The 15,717-nt window shown below is 44.8% G+C and overlaps 6 protein-coding genes across 6 annotated transcripts; 2 read left to right on the forward strand and 4 right to left on the reverse strand.

Moving 5' to 3' along the window:
• Positions 1–373: 373 nt before the first annotated feature.
• BHQ10_009333 (uncharacterized protein) lies at positions 374–1,504 on the forward strand (the record flags this gene model as incomplete). The annotated part of the gene is made up of 1 exon (XM_040882238.1): positions 374–1,504. One exon carries the CDS (start codon positions 374–376, stop codon positions 1,502–1,504), a length of 1,131 nt encoding a protein of 376 aa, XP_040737835.1.
• Positions 1,505–3,303: 1,799 nt separating this feature from the next.
• On the reverse strand, positions 3,304–4,406 carry BHQ10_009334 (uncharacterized protein; the record flags this gene model as incomplete). Its single annotated transcript, XM_040882239.1, has 2 exons — positions 3,304–4,159; positions 4,219–4,406. 2 exons carry the CDS (start codon positions 4,404–4,406, stop codon positions 3,304–3,306), a joined length of 1,044 nt encoding a protein of 347 aa, XP_040737836.1.
• Positions 4,407–6,323: 1,917 nt separating this feature from the next.
• BHQ10_009335 (uncharacterized protein) lies at positions 6,324–8,027 on the reverse strand (the record flags this gene model as incomplete). Its single annotated transcript, XM_040882240.1, has 2 exons — positions 6,324–7,355; positions 7,428–8,027. 2 exons carry the CDS (start codon positions 8,025–8,027, stop codon positions 6,324–6,326), a joined length of 1,632 nt encoding a protein of 543 aa, XP_040737837.1.
• Positions 8,028–8,605: 578 nt separating this feature from the next.
• On the forward strand, positions 8,606–10,165 carry BHQ10_009336 (uncharacterized protein; the record flags this gene model as incomplete). Its single annotated transcript, XM_040882241.1, has 1 exon — positions 8,606–10,165. The coding sequence occupies one exon, from the start codon at positions 8,606–8,608 to the stop codon at positions 10,163–10,165; it is 1,560 nt and encodes a 519-aa protein (XP_040737838.1).
• Positions 10,166–11,597: 1,432 nt separating this feature from the next.
• Positions 11,598–12,331, reverse strand: BHQ10_009337 (uncharacterized protein; the record flags this gene model as incomplete). The annotated part of the gene is made up of 2 exons (XM_040882242.1): positions 11,598–12,036; positions 12,093–12,331. The coding sequence occupies 2 exons, from the start codon at positions 12,329–12,331 to the stop codon at positions 11,598–11,600; spliced, it is 678 nt and encodes a 225-aa protein (XP_040737839.1).
• Positions 12,332–13,391: 1,060 nt separating this feature from the next.
• BHQ10_009338 (uncharacterized protein) lies at positions 13,392–14,282 on the reverse strand (the record flags this gene model as incomplete). Its single annotated transcript, XM_040882243.1, has 1 exon — positions 13,392–14,282. One exon carries the CDS (start codon positions 14,280–14,282, stop codon positions 13,392–13,394), a length of 891 nt encoding a protein of 296 aa, XP_040737840.1.
• Between the last annotated feature and the right edge of the window lie 1,435 nt (positions 14,283–15,717).

Raw genomic sequence — 15,717 nt, forward strand, 5'->3', positions numbered from 1 at the left:
TGATATTCGACCAACCACCCGTTGCCAGGAATTATTATGTTAAATTTCAAACCAGGTACTACCTCTAACAAATAACTACATGCTGTGAATAGCTATCATCGAATCTGTATATCGCTAGGGTTGTTAGGGTTAAAATTGGAGATCGACTAGTCTTTATTAATCGGCTCCGTAATCGCAGGTAACTTAAATTAATTGACTGTGACTCATTTCTTTCAACATCGGTCCGTATTTGAAGATGATCAAGCCATACGCATAGACACTCCCAAGCGTTCGGAAAAAAAGGATGAATTTTAAACGGAGATTGATTGAAAATACCTAAAAGATCAAAAGTCTTATCTCGTTCATCGGAATCATTCCGAGCACACACAGCAATATGGCCATCCAAACAAATGAAAGCTCTGGCTTCGTCATCCTCAACAACGAATCAACCGAAACACTAATCCCAGCACTTGAAAGCCATTTGCCAAGCTCTCTACCAATTCTGCGACGCATTCAATATGATTGCACTCATCCACGCCAGACTGCATATCATGTAGCCAGCGCCAACATAACCCAATCTTCAAACAACCCTTCAGACGAAGAACCCTGGATAGCGGCTTTTATCAATCTTTTCGCTGGTCATGAGACTCAAGTAGTAATTTATTCTAGCCTAGAAGCTGAGGTTCCGTCAGTCGAATATACAATCAACAACGATAATGGGGAGGACATCATCGATTTTTCTACCATCAGTCCTCAGAGACAGGATATCGCGAGGAAGCAAATATGGAGTCTTCTGCAATTCATTCATTCAGACTTAATGCCTGAATATTTGGCTCATCTCTCAAACTCGAAAGACCAGCCGGATGGCCTGGAGCAACAGCAAAAGATAAAAGTACTTCCCAAACATAACCCTCCCTCCTTCCTCATCGGCTCTCTACACACAGGGCTCGTCAAACTCCTTACCACCAACGACTCTTACCGCAACGCTCAATTCCGACCTGGGCTTAAAGTTCATCGATACGACACTTTGCCTTATGTGAAATACATATTTGCGCCAGACATATTTCAAACGGGCAGCGATGAGAAGAGTAACCCTCTTCCGGAGGGTTATTTCTACGGCTCCGAAGGCTTAAAAGCTGAGCATGTTGATCTCGTGAAATCGAGGACACATATCCCGCGGGGAAGGAAGACATTACTCGCCATACCTAGCGTGGTAGTCTATCACCACAGCAATGCTGAAGTGCCAATTGCATGGGCCTTCCTGGCCTTCGACGGCTCTCTTGCGACCCTTCATGTTGAGCCGGAGCATCGCGGGAAGGGGATTGCGGCTACATTGTCGAGGGAGATTATGAGGAGGGGCATGGGGAGTGGTGCTTATGGATCAAACTCCAAAGAATTGGGGTATACGCATGCGGATGTTGCGAGGAATAATGTCGCGAGTAGGAAGGTTATGGAGAAGGTGGGTGGTGGGAAGGGGTGGAGGTGGAGTGTTACGTGGACTGTTGTTGAGGTTGTTGATGAGTGAATCTTGCGCAGTGTAATAGAAAAAGTTGTCGTGGAAATAGTTTCATGGTACCCGCATTAGTGGGTGCGTTTATGAAACAAAAAGATGGCACTCCATACATGAAGCATCATTGGTCTAGTGGTAGAATTCATCGTTGCCATCGATGAGGCCCGTGTTCGATTCACGGATGATGCATAGTGTCAGCATATGTTTTTGCAATTTTCTGCAAACAACAACCTCAGCTCTTTCATTTTTATTCTCCTCAGGCATATCAGGAATTCTTGTGTTGTGACCGCTTCGGCTCCTTTGATCAGTACTTTATCGCAGTTGACTGGCATGCTCAAGAAGCAGCAACCTAAGATCTGCCGAGTGTAATGCATTTGCGTACCTAGGTGACTTAGACGAACTTGATTGTTCCTGCCAGGTGGGGCTTTCCTTTTTCAGATGCCGCTGCTTTTGTGAGAGCGCTCATGGTCCTGCTCACTAAGTAGATTTCAGTAGGGACTCACGTTCCCTGAGCAGCTCAGCATTGTGACATGACCAACTTTGGGTCCGTATTTTCGCTCACTGAGCATGATCACCTACACACTGTTCACATAATCGAGCCATATGCTCGGTAGTAGAATCTTATTATTAAGAATTATTTATTATATTTTATAATTTATTCTTACTCCCTAGGTGTTTAGTTATATATTAAAGCTAGTGGTAGTAGAGTTAAGCAATAGTTCCCAAGAAACTCGGTACAAGACGATCAGATTAATATACCAAAGGATTTGTTTAGACATGGCTATGGGCGGGTTTTAGGAACTTTTTGCCTATTCTGCTACCATGCCAAAATCGATGGAGAGAAGAACAGCAAGGACCGCAGGTGGGATTTTGAGAATCTGGGTTCGTGCAAGAGTGCTATCATCGTTAGTCAACATAGGTTGTGTGGTGAGTTGCTTCCTCTATACTGAGGCACATTCTATTTCGGCAATTGCATTCGTCTAGTAGAGGCTGAGCCCGGTTGTTCCAATGGCATTAGACACCAAAAAAGTAAATACATCAACGATAGAAGCAAAAGCAACCGCCAGTAGGTTCTCCAATCAGTTTTCCTTCCTCTATATTGCTAAGGGAAAAGCGTGCGCCCATGATTGCCGCATCAAAACCCGGAAACCGACTTAGAACTACCGTATTGCACCAAGCCGTCTCCATTGCTGGCTCGCTCGACAAGATGAAGAGGCAATCTTCCGGGAATAGTATGCTCACCAATCCCTGTAACTATGGGCATAGTGATTACACTTGGGGAAGAGACCTGTATTTTTTCGGGTGTTTGAGCCAGAGAAATTATTGGAGGTGCGTTTGCTAATAGTAACGTGGTTACCTAACGAGATACTGAGATCTGTAGGGGGAAACAAGGGGTCTTCAAGGGTCAAGACATGTCAAGGCTTATCAAGTCATGTGGATGGCAGGTTACTTTACATTTATCTATATTATCATTGTTCTACAAGCCCTCTAAAAGAATTATTAAGGGATAACGAATAGGAAAGTATATATTACTAATAAGCGAAGGAATTACAAAAATTCTAGATTGCTATATAAGGGATGATACACTATAGCTAAAATGGCACTTTGGACTGTCATCTCCTAGGCTAAATGATAATTCATCAACTTTCGTGAGATTGGCGTTCAATACTTACAGGTATTAGAGATTATAAATAGAAACTCAAAAACCCCTAACCGTTTTGTGGGCACAGGTTCTATGCCGAGTATAATAATACTCATTCAAGGTAAAGATGACTGAAGATTATACGCTGACTATGGACTGGCGTGATTAGTAGTTACATCCCTGTGTACACATTCAGAGCAAGCTGTCCTCCCAAATGCGCGTACAGAATATTGCTACCAGCAGGAATTTCCTCCTTTCTCACCATATCCATCATGCCAGCAAGACTTTTGCCTTCATATACAGGATCGGTGATAAAAGCCTCTGTCGAAGCACCGAACTTGATAGCATCAACTGTCTGCTGGTCCGGAACACCATAGATGCCCGCATGGTATCTGTCATCAAGGATGATATCCTCTTCTGTGATATCACCCTCGCCCAAACCGATTTTGACTCCAGTTGCCTTGGCAATGCGCAGGATCTGGTCAAAGGTTTGCTTCACTGTTGCAGAGGCATCAATTCCTATGACTTTCCGGGGTTTGGAGTTATTCTTCTTTTGCGCCAATTTAAACCCTGCTACCATCCCTGCCATAGTTGATCCTGTGACGGCACAGACAATGACGGTATCAAAAAATATGCCCATCTCCTTTTCCTGTTGCTCTACCTCGAACGCCCAACGTGCAAATCCAAGTCCTCCCAATGGATGATCCGATGCTCCCGCGGGGATGTAATATGGTTTCCCGCCTTTGTCGAAAATCTCTTGTTTGAGATTTTGAAGGGTCTCTTTATGCTCGATTCCGAAGAGGGAGGGATCAAGTCGGACGTCTGCGCCCATTAGGCGAGAGAGTTGGATATTCCCGGCCTTGTCGTACGCAGGGTCCTCCCACTTGACCCATTTCTCCTGTACGAGGGCCACCTTCATTCCCAGCTGGGTAGCTACAGCCGCGACTTGTCGGGTGTGATTGGATTGGACGCCGCCGATGCTGATCAGAGTATCGCAATTCTGTGCTAATGCATCTGACGCAAGATACCTGGTCACTGGTAAGCATTAAGAATGCGATAAGATGAAGGCGTCCTTGTTGGAGCATACTCTAGTTTCCTAGTTTTGTTACCACCAAAGGCCAAACCCGAATTGCAATCTTCTCGCTTCGCATAGATACCGACCTTTCCGCCAAGTGCTCTTGTGATCTTAGGGAGTTTTTGAATAGGTGAAGGGCCAAAAAGGAAAGATTCTCTTGGAATGCTGGCAAAGGGCTCTGGGAGCTGGAAACCAGCCATCTTTTTGTTTTTTCTCTATTCAATAACTTTACACTAAATGTGTAATTTGGAAGGAGGAAAAAGAAAAGGAACAATCAGAGATCCTGCCAGGCCCTCTTATAATTTTCCACTCGACTATCGTGAGACTCATAGAAAAGTAATAAGAATACGATCTCCATTTCTTGTTGCGCCATTCAATGAATCTCTTTATTCTCCAGTGCATGTAATAATGTAACGTACTGTATCCGAGATGTAAGCGTGTAACGGCCAATTCATTTCCGACGGAAAAGCATTCTTGACGTTTCTTATCTTACTAAATTAATATGACCAATCATCATGGTAGAACTCCGTCGCTTTAGTCTAAACCAGATTACAGCTGCCTGGCGAGAGTGTAAGAAATAATGATAATTCGCCGATACTCGAACGAAGTGTATCCGCTTTTCTATTGCGAACTTTGAAGTGAGATATTGCACTTCCGACTAACCTGTCAAAATCACGGTAAAGTAATTCAGAGGTTCTGGCATCCTCCACTTTCGATATTGAGATGCGGATCAGTGTACCTAGTTATGGATGTTTAAAACATCTCTTCAATGGTTACCGGGTTGTAATCCTGCTCTGAATCCGAATAAGAGGCTGCTTGGAGGACTATTGTTCCCCCTGATTGAATTGTAGGGTAGAGTCGACATCATTCACTGGGCGAATACAGCGAAATTCGAAATCGCCTTCGGTCTTAAACTTTCATCAATTGGTTTGCTGTCCCAGTACTAGAGCGTTAGTGCCTATTAAAATTTATTGGCACACTCGCTTTCACCCACATACGATACTTGTAGATAAGCTGGTCATGTGTTTGAAATGGCCCTAAATCTGGCAGCATCTCAGCATGAGCTCATTCGCAGCATGATCATGAGCAAGAAATTGACTACCAATCAAATGGCCAATATAGTCGGCTGTAGTGATTTCAATACAGTATTACAAACGTTCTACCTGGACAACCACCGGTAGCCGCAAATCAAATCGAGTTTGACGAAACTCGCACTTCTGCACTGTCCTCAGCACCTAATTGAACCAGCCATTTGACTGTGCATGGACAGCTGGATGTAGCTGTCATCAAATATATCAATTGGGCAGATATCCCAGACGAGAAATGGCCATGTAACGATAGGGGTGAACGATAGTTCGAACCTGGCTATGAGCTACAGAACACTTGCTGAGCGAGCCGATTACTATGTGAACTTGATATCGGGAATATAGAGTAAGATAGAGCATTAGTGTATAATAGATATGCACGAGAATAATCGCTTGACCTCCTCTTCTAACCTCGCGGGGATCTACGCTTTTTATATACATATGAATTTTTTTGAAGCATTGTCGAGATCGCTCTGACCAACAAAGATATTATTGATTGTTGTCTTACCCAGTTTTGAGGACTCCAACCAGAATGAATCACTGATCTATCTGTGATGATCTAGCATTTGATTGTATATTCATTGCAGATCAAAGTCACAGCAGTCTCAAAAATAAACATGCATCAAACTGGCTGTGAGAATGGATGTACCAGCTCCTAAATGTTGTGACAATTATTGAATGTGTGGCAAGCCTCACTAGCTATTTGTCCATGTGTTCTCCAATTACCATGCGACACTTTCAGGCATTACTTACAAATCTAGATCTAGTGGTTTAACAGCGGGGTCGTTAAAGAATGAATGAGTGTTTTCTAGTGAAACTAATTTTGCTCTAGGCTGTATGATATCAAGCCTAGCTCTTAATAATCTCACACTCGTTCTCTCAATGTAATGGCTGGTACTACTTTTGTTGAATGAGAGAATAGTGACAAATCAGAGCAGAAACGTCGAGAAGTGTCAAATATGTTCCGATAGGCAGGTATATACAAACACAAGAAATACTATCCACACAAAACATAGCCTTAACTATTTAAAATTAGGCGAGCTGTGATATCTCAACCTTGGACCACCAAAAGTTGGTTTGTTCCCTAGCCCAGTTATCAGCCTGGAATTCCGCAGCTGGTGCCACATCTCCTCCAATCAGTTCCTCATTGCCCTGACCGAATATCAACACTCCAGGCTCATCGGGTACATAAGGCTTCCACTCCGGCCGTTGAGCATATCGGCCCGATATGGCGTTGGGATCACTCTGTGTAATGAAGCTGGTGATATAGGCATGTAGAGTACCCGAAAGTTCCTGCTGTGATTTTGACAGAGTAGTAATATTGTTACTATAGGCCTCATAGTACATATTATCTCCATGATTTGCGCGGCCAACAATAGTCCGGGCTAGTGCCCAGTGATATAAGTACACTGGTACGCCCTGACAAGAGGCAAACTCGGCTGTTTGGCGGACAGGAGCCACATATGCGTAATGGCCATATGCAGCCTCAATACGTTTGTATTGGGCCCCGAGGCCATGCTCGAGCCGAGTCTCCACGTATGGTGACTTGGGATCAGTGCTGGGATCCGGATACAATTTTTCAATAGTATCTAGATCTGCCGTCGAAAGCTCCGGAAGTAAAGTGTGCCAGAAACTGCGAAACTGCTCGGGTCGAGACATTGTTTTATCGACATACATCGTTCCTTCGTTGGTATTGAAACCAGTCATTATGGGTACTTTGTTCCACAGGCCGGACTTCCAAGCATCAAGGGGTTTGCGCGAGATGATATCTCCATCGATCACAGGTTGAAATGCCCACTGCAGAGATGGGTTCCATTTATCGAACACTGTTGCTTGAGCATCCGTTATAATTGAACTGGGTAACGAGCGCAGGAATGGGAAAATTTCGGATTCTGGCAGATCTTTTGGGCACTCGACCTCCTTTAAGAAATCTTGGAATTGCTGCTCGTGGACCTTTGCATCATAAGGGCGAACGGCGCGTGAGGTCGGTGAACCGGATTCTATGATGACTCGGTGAAATAAAGGTTTGCGGTGCTCGTCATAGTTGAGAAGATGATGACCAATCTACCCACCCCGCTTTATTAGAGACTTAACTGGCGCAGATGAATCAGCAATTAAAAAAAAGGACTTACATACCGAGTGAGCTCCCGCTGAGAGGCCAAAGAGAGTAACATTATTTGGGTCTCCTCCAAACGCCTCTATGTTCTCCTGCACCCATTGAAACAATAGAATCTGATCGTGCAAACCCAGATTCAAAAGGCCTTCCTTTTTGGACAGAGTAGAGGGCAAGAAACCCAGAGCTCCCAGACGATACCCAAAACTTACCGCGATAAAAGGCCGCTCGGACCATGCAAGCATTGATGCAGTGTCGTGCATTGATGCCGAGCCTCTGTTGAAAGCACCACCGTGAACATATATTGCGACTGGCAGTTTGGTATCATGTTCAATAGGCTGAAAGACATTGGCAGTCAAACAATCTTCGCTTTTCTCGACTGTCGGTCCTCCCATCAGCAAGGCCTTCCCCGGAGCTGCAAAGCCATATTTCGAAGCAACAATAATATTTGTCGAATGAGGTACTTTGACAGGGCGACAGAATCGCAGGTTGCCCACTGGAGGAAGGGCATATGGAATACCTAGATAGGCATTCACAGGCTGAGGATATCCATTGTTCAATTGAACTCCCACAACCGTCCCCTGGGGCAAAATAACGGAGGGAGATGCAGATTCTGAACTCATGATATGGCTAGTCGGTTGCAATTACTGTATACCAGGTCCTCGCTCTTTGATATCAATATGTACTATGAGCAATGACTAAGGTGTATCGGGCACAGACAGATCTAAGAATCTCCTGATCAGAGTAATTTAATCCTTATCAAACGGATATAATTGTGCTTCGGGTTCAAAAGTAGGTGCCGAACCGCAGAATATAAAGACGTTTCGGAAGTTTTCCGAGACAAGCAGTCCCGTATTTTTTCTACTTTAGTTCAAAGTTCCGCTGTTATCAGGAGACTTGTGCAGATGCCCCCGCTCAACTGACGAAGCATACTTATCAGTTGCAATTTGGTTGTAGCTAGGCAAGATAAGATGATAACTGTGATATCGAATCTATATATTAACTTTGAATTGGCGGCTGGGAATTTCAACATTAACGGGTATCGTCTATAAATCGCCGGAATCCGCGAAGCCCATGTGGAACGTAGATTGATCCTGTAATGGTCTAGTCCAGCTTCATTATTCTGGACAATTTTGCTGAACAATTTGTTAAACATTCGATATACTTGTACGTAATTGCGTCCAATAGTGGAAATCCAGCCATGGACGTTGAAAAGAAAACCAACCCCAAGGAGACCTCCATTGTCGCCGACAAGGACGTTCAGACCGGCGTCATCACGGATATCGACGAAGGCGAAATCTTTCTGCGAGAATATAATATCACGAATGGCCGCCTCCATGAGCTCCTTGGTGACAAGCTTCGCAACAAGCGTTTGGTGCGCAAGGTCGATTTGCTTCTCATGCCGCTTCTAGCAGGCACCTACATGCTTCAGTATATTGATAAATCAGCATTGGCATATTCTTCGGTATTTGACCTGTTCAAAACCACACACATGTCAAGCAATCAATACAGCTGGCTGGCAAGCATTTTCTACTTTGCATACCTTGTTGCTGAGTATCCATGGGGTTACCTTGCCCAAAAGACGAAAATGGCCAAGGTGGTGTCTGGGAACATAGTGGCCTGGGGTGGAATGCTCATGATCACTGCGACTTGCACCTCGTTCCCGGGAATGGCAATCTGCCGATTTCTCCTCGGTGTTTTTGAGGCCCCCATCACGCCCTGCTTTATGATGATTGTTGGTATGTGGTATGCACGGTCTGATCAACCATTTCGAGCAGGCGTTTTCTATAGCTGCAACGGTCTTGGTGCAATGATTGGCGGCGTCCTCACGTATGGTATCGGTCAGATCAAAACTATCGCGGTATGGCGGGCCATCTACTTGATCCTCGGTGGTGTCACCATTCTATGGGGTTTCTTGATGTTCGTGTGGCTGCCAGACGACATCATGTCTGCCAAACAGTTCACTCTTGAAGAGAAAGCTCTCCTCATCGGTCGTGGTCGTCTCAATCGCACAGGAATCATAAACCGCCAAATCAAATGGTACCAGATTCGAGAAGCGTTTAGTGACCCCCAGGTCTGGATTCTGTTTTTCTTCATGCTGTTCAACGAGACCATAAACGGCGGTATCGCCAGCTTCAGCAAGCTTATTATCGAGGGTTTGACAGGCAACCCACTCACAACAGTTGCATTAGGAATTCCGTTCGGCGCTTTTCAGATCTTATGGGTTCTGTCGGGCACGTACCTTGCATCTCGGATTCCCAACTTCCGTACAATAGCCATGTTCGCCTATTTGATTCCGACCATCATCGGGATTTGCATAATGTGGAAGCTGTCACATAAGACGCATAAGGTTGGAGTATTGTTTGGGTATTACATCGTTGGCTCTTATGTGTGCTCTCTTACACTCGCATTACAAATGCCTGCTACGAATCTTGGTGGCTACACAAAGCGTACAACAAGTATCGGTCTAGTCTTCCTGGCATATTGCATAGGAAATATTATCGGACCTCATGCATTCTTAGCTAAGGAAGCTCCTATCTACCAAACTGGGTGCAAAGTCATTTTAGCATGTTCGTCTGCTCAGGCGGTTTTGGCTATTTCTTTGCGATTGCTCTTCATTTACCGCAACAACCAGAGAGATGTTGCTGCGGCAAATGTAACTGGGTTAGAAGGAATTGATGTCTCAGAAGAAGATGAATTGCATGATTTAACCGACTTTGAGGTAAGTCCTTTCCCCCTTTTTTGTCCAGAGAGAGGTTGACAGAAGAACAGAACCCTCAATTCCGATATGTACTATGACGGACTCCTGCCGGAGGTATTTTCATCGCTAATTTTATGCTCGTTTATCCTGTTTGCGTAATCCTCATTATTTCTTTATAGCGTCTGTGTACATATCTAATTTTGATTTGTATGGTGAATCATTACTTGAGATCGCTGCCATTCACTGGTAGAAGTTGCGATACGGATAGTCTTCCACATATGGAATCTGTACCATGTCAGAGAATATTGAAGTATCAGCCATACCACCCGCGAGAGAGCCAAAAGCCGTAACTTCCTGAAAGAAATTCGGATTGATAAATCCCGGACTAATTTCGTCTTGACCTCCTGCGATTCCGGACTCCACATTTAAAGATTCTTGACTTGTTTGGGCGAATGCTGCCCCAGTCTGCCCCTGTCCATGCTGATTATATCTTTGTGGGAAGATATTGCCTCCAGATTTTCCTGTACCTGAATGTTGATTTCCAGGGGGATTTCTTCTCCATGTAGCTAGATTGTGTCTGTCACTCAACTTCTTAACTATGGCTTCGCAATGATTCAGACATGTGTCTGCTAAATCCCAATTGGCTTCGTCTTTCGCCATTCGTAGGAAGTCGATAAGACGTTTTGCGCTTGCAACGCATTCTTGTGCAGTTTCCGGCTTTTCTGCTTCAAGTGCACAGCGGAGTATAAGTGTCGCAGCTGAATTTAAGTGATACGTAGTATCTTGAGTCACATTTTTAGTGATGCAATACTTTTATTAGAGCTTCATATCCTGAGAAACTTACAAGGGAGCCAGAAAGCATCAAGCTCATCTTTTTGTAGGCTTGTAACAAGCTCTATCACAGCGCATGCTGCTTTCCGGCATCGCGATTGATAATACGTTTTGTCGTCCTTGACGTCAGTCGCGTCCGACCGATGAAGTTCCTAAATTCATGGCGCGTCAAAATACGGCCGAAATCGACGGAAACTAGTGATAAAACCGTACCAGGAGCCCTATTTTCCAAAGACACATTTTTATTACCAAGTAGCATAACTGCAGATTCAGGGCGCCAGTGGCTTTTCTATCAAAGGAGCTACTCCCAGGACGTAGCCAGGTGGGTAGTTTCTCTTCCCATTCATCCAGTGCCGTTTCATGACGCCGCAAAGTTCTAAATGTATGATCTGAGCCTGGGTGTTGTAGTGTATAAATCAAGAGCAGGATTTCTCCTAAGATCATGGTTAATTGGCAGAGTGATATAAACGAGAGGGCACCTTGAACTCGGATGACAGAGACTGTCTCTTCTTCCGTGATGGAATCCACCCCTAATGTGTCTAAAGCTGGCACTGGGACATCCCACTGTGAACGGTGGATATGAGGCGGGGTCCCGTGGGAAAGACTCGCCCTGTATCTAGTCAGACACAAGTACAGTCTAGAAGTGAGGTCACAACATGGCCTACCATTGATCATGAATGAGTGTTCCCCACCAAGCCCGAATACGTAAGTTCTTCTGCCGAGCTGCCAAATCCCAGTTCAGTGGATTGCGATTCAAGCCCAAACTCTGAGCCAGGGCGACGACGCGTCCCACATTCACTGCATTGTATGTGATTGAGGTTGTGGGTCGACCAAGGAGATCGAGGATACATGAGAAAACAGTGGACAGGTCAGGTGCTATAAAATCATCATTCATCGCACTCACAGCCAGATTCCACATGTAGCGAACGTCTGGAGCAGGACGTCCTGTGACTGATATAGCCTTGGAAGTTCCCCATAGCACCAGTGACACGGCGTAGAGCTCACATACTAGAGTATATGGGAGGCCTTCCTCGGGGTACGCTTCCATGATTGCCTTTTCATCTAGTATAGGAAATGGTGGGTGGATATTGTCAAAATACCTAAATAGCGATCTCAGAAACCAAGCGATTTGTAAGTGGAAGGCAATACAACTTACGCACGGCAGAGCTGTGGGCCCAAGGGCTCAAGAATCTTCTCCATCACCTCATACTGCCTAAACCCGGCGGTACCATTTCCGGAAGGTGCTATATTGCGATGACGAGGTACTTTCATATACACTACCGGATCGCGAGGGTCATGAGAATAGACACTGTACGGGCTTGGCCGAGCACACGATGCCGTTGTGTTGTAAGCTGGGGACATATAGTGTTCCAGGATTTGGGCGTCACGGGCCATTGCGGGGCCGACAATATGGGTGGATTGGTTTCGACTTGCATTGTTTGGATTGAAGGGCGGAGGAGGATAATCACCAGCAGTGCAAACTGGAGGAGATGACGACTGGCGACGCGACGTCGGTGTCGGTGCCTTATTGGACCTTCTCCGCCTTTTTCGACTTTTCTCCGCTGTCGTTGAGACGGGTGCCTCGCTAGGAAGACTACTTCTTGAACATTGTACCCGGTGCATAGCACATTCCACGCATGGTTGGTTCAATGCTTGTTGACTACATCGAGATTTGCGTCTGCGACAGAAATCGCAAGCAGGATATTTGTGCGACCGGTAAGGTCGTGATGAGGGTGAAGTTTCTAAATTGGCATTTTCGTCTATGGCGGACATGGTTTGAGCTTGGATAGACAAATGTTTAATGTTTAATGTAAACAAGGAGTTTCCCGATAGGAGAATTCCGTCGCTATTTAAAGTTGACGACGGTCACATAACAAGATAAGCCCCACGTTATGGCAACCGTTACGGTACAGTACGGTATAAGTATAGGACTCAAGTTTAGTTATAAGCAGTTTCATTTAAGTGTTTACTAATTCGCACCTTTAATGTTTGTAATGCAAGTTCCTGCTTTATTTATGTTGCTAGGATCTTTCTAGTACTCTAAAAGCATACAATTTAGTCCTATATTCATGCTTTTCCAATTCTCGTCATGTAATCGTATGCTAGCGTTCAGATAGGACATTACTCACTCCCGGAAGCATAATGAAGATTGCGTCTTTCAACTAGTTAGGATGGTCAAAGAGGGACTCCCTTCACACTATGAGTCGGAGCGCTTAACGTTCAACTGGCGGATCCATGTTGAAATTGATAGTGTATGTAGAGGTACAGATGTACAAATATAAAGATATATCTATTTATGCGTGAATATCTCTGTCGTCTAGTGCCATCTTTCTCATACGATCATCTTGTACTGCCGTATTCTTTTACTCTGCAAGTTTTTAGCAAAATGAACCACAATCCTATCAAGTTGAAACTTATATAGCACATGTTTAAAATCGGCCATAAATGCCATGGCTTAGGGATGATTGGAACCTCCTCTTCCCGAGGACCGCCCAACGACTTTCAGGACAGAAATCATGTCCTCTTCTCCTAGGCCCGCTTCAAGAGCCTCCTTGTAAAGTTGACTACAGATACTTATGAGAGGCGATTTAGTATTGGCAGAAGCCGCAGCTGCTTCAATGAGCTGCGTACTGTTGTAGCAGTCTTTGAGGGCTGCTTGTGGTGCCCAGTCCTCATTCAAGATCTTGTTCACTTTGATCTTTGAATATGGAGAAGCCATCGGACAGGCATCGAGAACATTTTTGAACGTTGCAAGATCGAGTCCCTGTGCACGGGCAAGGTTGATTGACTCTGAGAGTCCAACAGTCAGGGTGATGAGCAGAGTGTTGATGGCATATTTCGCTTTCAACCCTGATCCTACGGGTCCACAATAAATTGCCGAGCATGTTAAAGGCTCAACGTATGGCCTGATACGCTCGGCAACCTCTGGATCACCGGCCATCATTCCGACGAGCTGGCCCTGTTCTGCAGGGACTTTGCTACCGCTGACTGGCATTTCGACATAATCACCGCCCGCCTCCTGAACCTCTTGGGCAAGGCTTTTGCTAAATTCCACCTCAACAGAGCCTGTATTTACTAATATCTTGCCCCGCAAAGCTCGCTTGAATTCTACGCTCAATATCGATGTGATGGCGGAAGAGTTGAAAAGCATGAGGAAGGTGATGTCCGATGCTTCAAGCACTTTGGCGGGTGTTTCAACAATAGAAGCCCCTGATTCCTTTAATACTGAGTATTTACCCGGGCTGCGATTCCAAACCGTCAGAGGAAATCTGCGTGCGAGGTTCAGGGCCATAGGTGTTCCCATGAACCCGAGACCGATGAAGCCAACTCGCAATGTGGCTGCCATGATGAAAGTCAATAGTCAATGGTTGACGATGAAAGAAGCGGGATGTATATGTATTTTTTTTTTCTATTATTTTTTGAAAAAAAAAAAAAAGAATGAGCTGGGCATGGCTTGCGCAGTGCAGTCATTTTGAATTGAACGTCTTAGGCTCCGCGAATAACCGAGGCGAGTCGATCGGCCCAATTTCAATCTAGCATCTACATCTACTTTCAATTGGACACGGGTAAGCAAATTCTTTTCCGAGTTGACATCAAGGCTCCAAGACTGTCATTACATGCACTCTCGAAGAAACAATTCAAACTTTGTTATAAGTAATCAGCTGAGGAATATGTACCATATATATACAGACCCACTCCCTTATCGGAACATCACATCCACCGAGATGTTCTATATTCAACAAATATCGTTTTGTAAACCATCTTCTTATCAGAGATAAAGGTACACCTTTCCTATCTTCACATAACTCTTGGTGCGTGCTCCATACTGTTGTCTTCTCTTTTCACTTATTGCCAGTGACCGGCCCTTAGTTAATCTAGTATAAGGTCATACCCAAGTAATTCTTTCCTTTTCTGTCATAGTTGCTTTTAGTGATATGCAGGTTAGTTTAATGAGTTAACTTGCTTGCATACTTGGTCTGTCTCTCTGTCGGAGTGATATCTAATGAAGCTGCTGGATTAAGAGGAGGCTGAGGCTCGAATTACTATCTCTTTTCCAAACTTTTCCAGTTCAGTCATACGCCTCGTCAGTGGGTCCTGGAACGGCAATACTTAGCACTCTATGTGATTACCTAACGTTGGATATATATTTGAAATGGCAGTATTTACAAAAGCCCATTTAGGACCCAAAGTCGAGACAATCCAAGCCATTGTAGCAACGTTACCCTTGTATACCCACGGGCTCGGCGAAGTTGAAAAAACGTGCTTCACGACTGCGTTAGCAAATACGTCTGGTTTTTGCATTTCTCTTTCCAAAAAATTTCTCGTCAGTCGGACATGCACCATTTTCGGTGAAAAAGGCTTCGTACCTGCTTCTTTTGCCCTATTAGTAGAGCCGGCTCTGGGGGCTTGTTAATGGACATGTCTTTCAGTGTTGGTAAGCCGATTAATCTCGTGCCGACTCACCCAGTGACTAGATCTATCACCTTTATATTGACGGGTTCAAGCTCCAACCTTATCATGTTTGAATATTGAGATAGTGCTGCTTTCGAGGCATTATAGGCGGCTGTCATGGGATGTGGCATAGTCTTGGTCATACCTGCAAATCCTCACCTCAGCTTCTTGAGTAGTCATTCAACGGTGGGCATGGATAGCAGGGAAACAAACTGCTGTGGTTGACTATCATTCCTTTCGCTGATATCGATAGTGGACTAAATTGCTTCACCATTTCCATGGGCCCGAACACATTAATGTCAAACAACGCTTTCACCAAAGACAGTTCC

This window comes from Talaromyces amestolkiae (assembly GCF_001896365.1).
Source record: "Talaromyces amestolkiae strain CIB chromosome Unknown scaffold23.1, whole genome shotgun sequence".
Classification (NCBI taxonomy): Eukaryota; Fungi; Ascomycota; class Eurotiomycetes; order Eurotiales; family Trichocomaceae; genus Talaromyces; species Talaromyces amestolkiae.